At 42.7% G+C, this 10,795-nt stretch overlaps 1 protein-coding gene across 1 annotated transcript; it reads right to left on the bottom strand.

Annotated features, from left to right (window-relative positions):
- Nucleotides 1-6,604: 6,604 nt before the first annotated feature.
- LOC136178955 (hydroxyacid-oxoacid transhydrogenase, mitochondrial-like) lies at nt 6,605-10,583 on the bottom strand. The gene is made up of 7 exons (XM_065953451.1): nt 9,295-10,583; nt 8,644-8,742; nt 8,223-8,301; nt 7,829-7,925; nt 7,216-7,373; nt 6,802-6,903; nt 6,605-6,767 (listed from the first exon to the last, which is right to left on the bottom strand). The coding sequence occupies exons 1-6, from the start codon at nt 9,300-9,302 to the stop codon at nt 6,820-6,822; spliced, it is 525 nt and encodes a 174-aa protein (XP_065809523.1). The 5' UTR covers nt 9,303-10,583; the 3' UTR covers nt 6,605-6,767; nt 6,802-6,819.
- Nucleotides 10,584-10,795: the final 212 nt, after the last annotated feature.

Genomic DNA, 10,795 nt, shown 5'->3' with positions numbered 1-10,795 from the left:
GGGGTCGTTTGATAGAGAAATGATTTAGTGTTAGTCTCTATATATTTGGGTGAATTCGCCTAATGTGGGACAGTTTTTGCATTTCAGACTTCTGGGATGTATTACAACATGAATACATTAAATCCACACCCAGTACCACTCTGAAAGCCCCTGGATGTCCCCTAATCTAACCCAAAGACAAAATCCAGTTAGCACACTCATTAAAGAAATAGTAGACATATCAGTAGTCCAAATTGTCTCGGACAATCTGCATTTCCTGATGTGGGACAGTGAAGAGTCTCTGTGTGTGTGGGACAGTGAAGAGTCTCTGTGTGTGTGGGACAGTGAAGAGTCTCTGTGTGTGTGGGACAGTGAAGAGTCTCTGTGTGTGTGGGACAGTGAAGAGTCTCTGTGTGTGTGGGACAGTGAAGAGTCTCTGTGTGTGTGGGACAGTGAAGAGTCTCTGTGTGTGGGACAGTGAAGAGTCTCTGTGTGTGTGGGACAGTGAAGAGTCTCTGTGTGTGTGGGACAGTGAAGAGTCTCTGTGTGTGGGACAGTGAAGAGTCTCTGTGTGTGTGGGACAGTGAAGAGTCTCTGTGTGTGGGACAGTGAAGAGTCTCTGTGTGTGTGGGACAGTGAAGAGTCTCTGTGTGTGTGGGACAGTGAAGAGTCTCTGTGTGTGGGACAGTGAAGAGTCTCTGTGTGTGTGGGACAGTGAAGAGTCTCTGTGTGTGGGACAGTGAAGAGTCTCTGTGTGTGTGGGACAGTGAAGAGTCTCTGTGTGTGGGACAGTGAAGAGTCTCTGTGTGTGTGGGACAGTGAAGAGTCTCTGTGTGTGTGGGACAGTGAAGAGTCTCTGTGTGTGTGGGACAGTGAAGAGTCTCTGTGTGTGTGGGACAGTGAAGAGTCTCTGTGTGTGTGGGACAGTGAAGAGTCTCTGTGTGTGTGGGACAGTGAAGAGTCTCTGTGTGTGTGGGACAGTGAAGAGTCTCTGTGTGTGTGGGACAGTGAAGAGTCTCTGTTAAAGACCTAAATCACCTTAATTCAGGTATGAAAACCTCTCAAGTCTGTTACACTCAAGTCTAAAATGTGCAATCCAATGTTCTCTAATTTTACCACTTACAATATTATTGGTGTTAAAAAACACTGAAAAAGGACAATAATACTTTTGATGTATTTAGTAGAAAGACAATAGGCTTACATCACCATATCTGACATAGAGAGAAAGCAGAATGGAATGAACATGTTATGTATTCATTTATTTAAAGAACTGCAATGTTACTATGTTAAAATGTTAAAATATTTTCTATTCCATACGTCTGTCCCATAGACTGTAAAAATAATGGACGGGACAAGCTCCCCGGTCTAGTGAAGCTTTTATTTGTAGAGCTCCCCCTACTGACTGGCTGCAGTATAGGTCATAAGCCCCGCCTCCTCAATGATAACAGATGGGATAAAATACTCGTCACATCATTTTTTTCCAAACCTAAACTCTGCTGTGATCATTAGTTATTATCACCCCACATTGTGTTCAAGTGCTCATTTTTCTGTGAAGTTTGTTTTAAATAAGTTATTTGAGGTTTAAAAACTGGATTTTACGTCATATTTGACGATGATTGACAGCCGCCGATCTTGCGTAGCTCTCTTTGTGAATAACAAAAGTTACGTAGTGAAGGAAAGCCGAGACGCCATTGAATTTTTCCGTTCAGTTTTTTCGTCTTTTTGGAGCTGTAAAATGAGTTGTTCTGCAGTAAACTGTTCTAACCGACCTGTGGGAGATAACGGATCTTTGCAGTTTTTTCGGTAAGTAAAAAAGTGATTTATGTGTCATTGGTTAAAGTCGTTATCTAGCTAGCTAACACATAAGCAGTCTAAGGTTAGAAATGTTGTAAAGCTAGGTTACTTATCCGGCATGATTTATCTTTTTATTTTATTTTATTAAATGAGCAAACCTAATAACTGACATGCTATGTTTCTTCATATTGTTATGTCGTTATTGTGATTGAAATTGTATTTAAAACCAAGAATCGTAATATAAAATCCGCTCATAGATGCGGTTCATTGACTGTACAGTTATTTTACAGTTAAAAATAAAAAGTCTGATAAAGTCTTAAAAAAGTATCGAGGGCAAAAACAAAGTCACATAATTGTAATCTGGCCTGCATCATTACTAATGTGTACATGTTTACAGTCTGAGTGATAAGTGGACTAAACCGAGAGGAACAGGTTTTACTTTCACCGTGCAGGCTGAAATTCATAGGACTATATACGAGGGGAGAATATTTCTCTATGTGTCCAGATAAAACTAAAGGTAAGATGTGATTTAATATAACTGTTACTGATTTAAGATCCAGATAAAACTAAAGGTAAGATGTGATTTAATATAACTGTTCCTGATTTAAGATCCAGATAAAACTAAAGGTAAGATGTGATTTAATATAACTGTTACTGATTTAAGATCCAGATAAAACTAAAGGTAAGATGTGATTTAATATAACTGTTACTGATTTAAGATCCAGATAAAACTAAAGGTAAGATGTGATTTAATATAACTGTTACTGATTTAAGATCCAGATAAAACTAAAGGTAAGATGTGATTTAATATAACTGTTACTGATTTAAGATCCAGATAAAACTAAAGGTAAGATGTGATTTAATATAACTGTTACTGATTTAAGATCCAGATAAAACTAAAGGTAAGATGTGATTTAATATAACTGTTACTGATTTAAGATCCAGATAAAACTAAAGGTAAGATGTGATTTAATATAACTGTTACTGATTTAAGATCCAGATAAAACTAAAGGTAAGATCTGATTTAATATAACTGTTACTGATTTAAGATCCAGATAAAACTAAAGGTAAGATGTGATTTAATATAACTGTTACTGATTTAAGATCCAGATAAAACTAAAGGTAAGCTCTGATTTAATATAACTGTTACTGATTTAAGATCCAGATAAAACTAAAGGTAAGATGTGATTTAATATAACTGTTACTGATTTAAGAGACTAACTGAAACGTGAACACAAACATCAACAACCTGCGGTGGTGTAATGTAATATTAACCGAGCATCATGCTGTTTAAACTGATAAATGTTCTGCATTGTCTTCCACACACCACCAATTCAACAGTCACAAGTTGATCATATTGTAAATGTAATGATGCTCATTCAGAATTTGTTCTAAAAATTGACAAAACCTGACAAACATTGAGGTGATTGTGACTGTGTCTGTATTTATCACCTTTGAAAGGAAGGTGTTAACACAGGAGACCAGTGTTACACACAACATGCTGCTGTTATTGTAGTTAGGAGGAGACAGAGGCTCAATAAAAGAAGACATAAAGATCACGTTTTCCCCCACACATGTTAATATGTTTTAAATGTCATGCATTTATTTTTGATTTTGCTTCAATAATCGTTAACGAAGAGAAACACCAGGATTAAACTACAGGCTGTTGTTGCCTTTTTATAGCCAAAGATAACTGAACATTCACAGCCTCTGTATTCAAAACAATTTCAACATCAACATTTATTTCTTCCTGTTTCCCTCTTTTCACCAACAGTATATTTTAAACTGGGATTTATTTTTTCTCAGGTCTCTCGTCTCTCCTCCAGCTCGCCCCCTGCGGTGCGCTCCTCTCCATAGTGCGCTCGTCTCCTCCCTCTAAAGCTGCTGCTACTCTGTAGGACGCTTTGATTGGGGCACCTCACCAATAAAATACTATTTTATATTTTATAAGCAGTTTGCCACCACACTGCACTTTTACTCTCCAAAGACATATGAGTATGTGTGTGACAACTTTAACAAAGCTTTAGCACACAGTCACACCATCCACACAGCTGATCCAGGATTTACTGTAGCATCTTCTACAGCACTGAAAGGTCATGTACAGGCAAACAGAGAGAAGGGAAAAGAAACAATCTGTGCTCTCAAATAACAAAGCAGTCTCAAATCTTTTTGAGGAATTACAGCTAAAAAAGATTCTACTTTGCATGCAGTACATCCTCTGATAAATAAAGTGAAGTACTTTGATTGAGTTTCTGTGGTGTTCCTGTAGGTGACCATGATGCAGCCAGACTGAAGCAGCAGCTTGTGAAGGTGGACGCCACATAGGACTCAAAGGTAAAATGATCTCTCATATGATTGGACCGTGTTATTGTAACCGCTATCAGCATCAAAGTAATTTTAGTAACAATTTATAATCCTTCTTAAAATGTAAGGAAGACTAGCAGAAGATTTTAACAGCCTCTATGGTTCTGCAAGAAGTTCATGTTTAAATTGTTCTTCTTTCTGTCTTCAAGGAAATCAATGCTCAAAGGAAACAGCAGTCCAGACTCTGATTCCAGCTCCGGTGAGGTTCTGCACACAAACTGGCTGTCTGATTATATGAGAATATTTAAGATTAGTTTAATTCATCAGGCTGGCCCATGTGATGACAGTTTACAATAATCTTCAATAGAAAGTGGCAGGAACACTTTTGTCTTCAAACATAAATTCATAAAGCTGATCATATTATTGGATTCATCATGTCTTATTATATATTTAGTTTTTCCTCTTTAATAGTTCTCCTGTCTTTAAAGTAAACTGAAGTTTAGCAGAACCTGAGGACAGATCTGATTTCAGGTCTGAAGCAGAAACATCACAGTAAAATTCATTATACTTTACATTTAACTCTGTGATTGTTTTTCTTTATTACAGAAGATGCTCTCAGATTCAGATCCATCAGCAACCCCTGACAACATGGAGGACTCGTCCCCCGACAACGCGGAGGGCTCGTCCCCCGACAACATGGGGGACTCGTCCCCCGACAACGCGGGGGACTCGTCCCCCGACAACCTGGGGGACTCGTCCCCCGACAACCTGGGGGACTCGTCCCCCGACAACATGGGGGACTCGTGTTACTCTAGACAAAATTGGTAACCTCCTGCCCTTACCTGGTGCAGATACGTCTGATACGGCAGAGACAGTTCCAGGACCAGATATTAGTCTCGACTGTTTTTCTCCAATCGACCTTTCAGAGCTAAATTCAATTATTTCTGCGTCAAAACCGTCAACCTGTCTTTTAGACCCAATCCCAACCAAGCTGTTTAAGGAAGTCTTTCCCTTAGTTAGCAACTCTATATTAGATATGATCAATATGTCTTTACTGGCAGGGTATGTACCACAGTCATTTAAAGTAGCAGTAATCAAACCTCTACTTAAAAAGCCTACTCTAGATTCAGGAACTCTAGCTCACTACAGGCCTATATCCAACCTTCCTTTTATCTCAAAGATCCTGGAGAAAGTGGTAGCTAATCAGCTGTGTGACTTTCTCCATGACAACAGTTTATTTGAGGAGTTTCAGTCAGGATTTAGAGTCCACCATAACACTGAGACTGCACTAGTTAGAGTTACAAACGATCTACTTCTAGCTTCAGACAGGGGACTTCTGTCTGTGCTCGTCTTGTTAGATCTTAGTGCTGCTTTTGACACCATTGACCATCAGATCCTATTATACAGACTAGAACATTTACTTGGAATTACAGGGACTGCTTTAAGTTGGTTTGAATCCTACTCATCAGACCGATCTCAGTTTGTACATGTTAATGATGAGTCCTCTATGCACACCAAAGTTAGCCATGGAGTGCCACAAGGTTCAGTGCTTGGACCAATTCTCTTTACATTATATATGCTTCCTCTGGGAAATATTATGAGGAAACACTCCATACAGTTTCATTGTTATGCAGATGATACTCAGCTCTTTGTATCAATGAAGCCCGATGGCACCAGTCAGTTATGTCAGCTAGAAACGTGCCTTAAGGACGTTAGGACCTGGATGACCAGAAATGTTTTTGCTCCTTAACTCAGACAAGACTGAAGTTATTGTGCTAGGCCCTAAGAACCTCAGAGAGACTTTTTCTAGTGCTGTGACTGTCCTTAGTGACATCAGCCTGGCATCTAGCAGCACTGTTAGGAATCTAGGAGTTCTTTTTGATCAAGATATGTCCTTTACCTCTCACATCAGGCAAATTTCAAGAACAGCCTATTTTCACCTTCGTAATATATCCAAGATCAAGAATATCCTGTCGCAAAATGATGCAGAAAAACTAGTTCATGCATTTGTTACCTCCTTGTTGGATTATTGTAATTCTGTTTTGTCAGGGTGCTCTGGTGGGTCTCTAAAGACTCTTCAACTAGTCCAGAACGCTGCAGCTCATGTACTGACTAGAACTAGGAAAAGGGACCACAACGGTCCCAGGACGCAGGCCTGCTGGTGGTACCTACAGTCTCTAAGTGTACTATGGGAGGTAAAGCCTTCAGTTATCAGGCTCCTCTCTGGAATCGCCTTCCAGCCGAGGTCCAGGAGGCAGACACAGTCTGTATTCTTAAGAATAGACTTAAAACTTTCCTTTTTGATAAATCTTATAGTTAGTGCTGGTGTAGACCAGCTCTTAGTTATGCTGCTATAGGCTTAGACTAGGGGGGAAACTGGCACCTTGAGATCGTTGGTCTTTTACCTGCTTTTTGTAAAGTGTCTCGAGATAACACTTGTTATGAGTTGACGCTATACAAATAAAAATTGATTGATTGATGATTGACACACAGAGACACACACACAACAAAAGAATCCCAGTCCGTCTTTGATTGAAACATTGTTTATATAAAATGAGGTAGAGGTGAGTGTCAGAGGAGAAACAGTACCATCTAGTGGCTGTTAGAGGAACTGCAGCTCAACACAAAGCAGACAGGAGATCAGTTTAAAGACACAGTGTGTGTGTGTGTGTGTGTGTGTGTGTGTGTGTGTGTGTGTGTGTGTGTGTGTGTGTGTGTGTGTGTATGTGTGTGTCTGTGTGGTCAGTATAGCTTCATAGAGGCTTCAAACAGGAGGCTCAGGTCCTCCTCGGTGTGTTCTCTGGGGGACAGTTTGGTCACTCGCTCCTGAAACAGCCAAACAGAAACAGTTTTATCTCAAACGTCCCACAGTGACATGTGACAGGCTGCAGGTGAGCTCACACCTGAGTCCCCACAGTGACATATGACAGGCTGCAGGTGAGCTCACACCTGAGTCCCCACAGTGACATGTGACAGGCTGCAGGTGAGCTCACACCTGAGTCCCCACAGTGACATGTGACAGGCTGCAGGTGACCTCACACCTGAGTCCCCACAGTGACATATGACAGGCTGCAGGTGAGCTCACACCTGAGTCCCCACAGTGACATATGACAGGCTGCAGGTGAGCTCACAACACACCTGAGGGATGGTTCCTTTCACCAGATCCGGGATGTCGTCTTTACTATAGCCCACAGCAGCGAGTCCGTCCTCCACCTTCAGGTCGTACAGTAACTGACGCAGCGTGTCTGCAAGAACAGGACCTGCATCCTCCCGCTTCACCTGACTGATGTCTGCACCTGAACGCAACACAGAGGGATTATAACTGTACCTTAACATGGAGTCTGTCACTGCACCTGAACGCCTCACAGAGTAGGTCGCTGTACCTGAACGCCTCACAGAGTCTGTCGCTGCACCTGAACGCCTCACAGAGTCTGTCACTGCACCTGAACGCCTCACAGAGTAGGTCGCTGTACCTGAACGCCTCACACAGTCTATCGCTGCACCTGAACGCCTCACAGAGTCTGTTAATGCACCTGAACGCCTCACAGAGTCTGTTAATGCACCTGAACGCCTCAGAGTCTGTCGCTGCACCTGAAAGCCTGACAGAGTCTGTTAATGCACCTGAACGCCTCACAGAGTCTGTCGCTGCACCTGAACGCCTCACAGAGTCTGTTAATGCACCTGAACGCCTCACAGAGTCTGTCTGAGTGCAGGTTGTGTTTTGTGTGTGTTGTGCTTTATGAACAGATACCAAGGATCTCTGCAGCCTCCAGGTGGCGCTCTGGACACATTGGAGCTGTGAAGTTGAAGACGGCCGGAGACGTGAGGACGACTGAGAGACCATGAGGCTGAGGACACACACACACACACACACACACACACACACACACACACACACACACACACACACACACACACACACACACACACACACACACACACACACACACACACACACACACACACACACACACACACACACACACACACACACACACACACACACACACACACACACACACACACACACACACACACACACACACACACACACTTTATTGACGGTTATAGACGCAAACATTTCTCTAACTAAACGTCGTCTTCATAAGAAAACAGCTGGTCCATGTCGTCTTCTCGTCACTCACCACCAGGGCGTGCTCCACGCTGTAACCCTTCGCTGAGTGAGTCTTCACGTTGCCAGCGATCGGATAGGACATCCCGTGACTGCACAGAGGAACACTTTGATCACTGAGACGCTGCATACTTTTATTACATTTATTAATATTTTTATATTTCTCTGTCAGAGGTGACGACCTGCAGAGTTTATGATCTTTTAAGAGTTATTAATAAACTGTGAGCTGAGAGACGAGGTCATCGTCTCTGCATCTCTCTGACTTTGTCGTATCATAAATGTCTGTAGAATCACAGGGTGGCAGCAAAGTGCCGATGTGGCACGCAAAGCATCCTGGTACATGTAGGCACTGCAGGCCAGAATCTGGAGTGTTAGCTTTGAGTGACATCTGTAAATGTTCAGGAGGTTAACGTGAGCAGAGACGATTCTCTCACCACAGATGAACTCCAGCGTTTCCAAAACCAATCCCAGCAAACACACTGGCCAGGTGCATGCTGGACCGGGCCTCCAGGTCCTCAGGGTCCCGCACCGCTCTGCAAACAAACAAACGATCACACATCGTGCTAACAGGAATCCTGCTCACGGTTCGGAAAAATCCTAAAGCGACACTCTGTAACTCCTCCTCCTTCAAACAGTCGATCTAATGGAAGCACCAACAGGGAGGATGGCGTCTCTCTCATGGCATCCACAGAGCGCCCCGCTCGCCTGTTTTCAGCACTATGTAACTTTGTCAGCGGGTCGAGGTCATCTGGTGAGAAGTGAGTACGTCTTTACGGCGCTAGTTCACACAGCAGCCTTCAGCTACAAATCAGCCAGTTAGCCCGTCTCTGTTTGATACAGTACGGGATTATTTACTGTCATTTAATATTAAGAAATATATAATCAACAGATTTATGTTTTTTTGTGTTTTTATTCAATGTGTTGATTCTGAAACGCAGATAAAGAACCTGAACACATCATAAACCTCCGACATCTTCTCGTAAACGAGGAGAACAGCAGCTCTGTTTGATTTAAACCTTAAGTGGAGTTCCACAGAGAACCTGTTCGGGTCCTCTGTGGTTCTGCTGATTTCAACTTTTTGTTACCGTTTCATGTACTTGGCGAGGACATTAAGGGCGTGGCGGGACCAGACGTCGCTGATGGGGTTGCTGCCTTGGTAGGCGGGGCGGTTGATGGGGTTGGGGGGGCAGGGGCTCCTCTGGTTGTAAGGCAGGGCGGTGTACGACTCCAGAGCGTGACTGAAGGAAATAAAAATGATAAATTAATAAATGCACAAAATCAAATTAAAGAGTCCATATTATGCCCTTTTTGGGGTTCATATATTTAATCTATGTTCCTACTTTTGTACGTTCACAATAGATAAAGTTCTAAAAAAGTTTCTGTTTTGGGGCACGCTGGTGGCTGTTGGGCCTCAGCCATGTGCATGGGACAAGCGACTCAGGCCTGTATCACAGTTCTCAAGCCTGACTAGAGTATTTTGGAGGGAACTGAACAAAGGGGTCTTAGCCCAGCAACCCCCCAACAGAAACCAACAAATAGGTGTGAAAAGTGGGGGGGTGTCTGAATTCTCTATCCTCATTGGAGGAGGCCTGCTCACGTCTTTAAAAGCAATCACCAGGCATTGCTTCCTTCTCTTCAAGTGTGGTCTGCCGACACCAGAGGATACCCTCTCCATATGATGGACTCCATCATTCGAGACAAAGCCTTTCCTCCTCTTGGCTTACATAAGTTAAACTCCAGAGCTGAGGTTGCTCAGTATAGGTAGCTCTTCACATGCTGAATTCAAGCATCAGAGGATTGAGCTGACTACTTCCACGGCATATTTTCAGGAGTTTTGGGCGCAATCAGATGCTATCAGGTTCGAGCAAAAAGAAGAGTTTCTTTCCTTTGATTTTTCGTAAGACGTCATTGAACGCAACTGGACAGGAGCGCTGAAGGAAGCCCACTGATCCCTGAATCCACAAGAACACATAAAGAACTTGGCTCCTGCAACCAGAAGACCCTATAGAGCAGCGCTCTGGTTGAAGATCTGAATCCTGCTACCCTCCTCCTACATCTGCCACGAAGGAAACCTGCCTGAATCTGCTGATTTAACATTCAACAGAGTGACGATCTAACCAACTTTGCAACGATCACCAGGAGTTACCCCAAGTAAGAGCTTTGGTCTGGGCAGAAATAGTTTCAGAAATAGTTATGTTTCTTTTATACCCACTGATAATTATGCATCATTGTTGACGAGATGTCACATTCTGTATATTATCTGTTGTAAGCTGCTGCATTTGTTTTATTGTAATGAACTGCTGTGTTCGTCTATGTGTTTAATGCTATGCTAGTTTACCTTCAGTCAACGGCTTTCACAATCAGAAAGACCAGTGTACCTGCCATTGAATCAAATTCCGGCCACTGGCTTTCTGGTGTTTAAGTAACAGTGACTGAACTCAGCTCAGAGAGCTCAAACTATTTCAAAAGGCAGCCACACGGCTTCCTTTGTTGTCCACCATTTTGTCACCATGTGACGAAGCCACATGGTGCATTGTCTCTCTCCACCATCTTGTTCTCTCTCTCTCTCTCTCTCTCTCTCTCACA

This window comes from Labrus bergylta, chromosome 4, assembly GCF_963930695.1.
Source record: "Labrus bergylta chromosome 4, fLabBer1.1, whole genome shotgun sequence".
Taxonomy (NCBI): Eukaryota; Metazoa; Chordata; class Actinopteri; order Labriformes; family Labridae; genus Labrus; species Labrus bergylta.
Note: the sequence above shows the minus strand (reverse complement) of the source record. Positions and strands in the feature narration are given on the sequence as shown.

Bases quoted from the DNA above. Each gene is read 5' to 3' on its own strand.
- LOC136178955 (XM_065953451.1), bottom strand. The intron at 8,302-8,643 runs GTGAGAGAATCG...TCCTCTGTGCAG, and splicing joins AACGCTGGAGTTCATCTGTG to TCACGGGATGTCCTATCCGA. The intron at 7,374-7,828 runs GTATCTGTTCAT...TGTTGCGTTCAG, and splicing joins GGAGGCTGCAGAGATCCTTG to GTGCAGACATCAGTCAGGTG.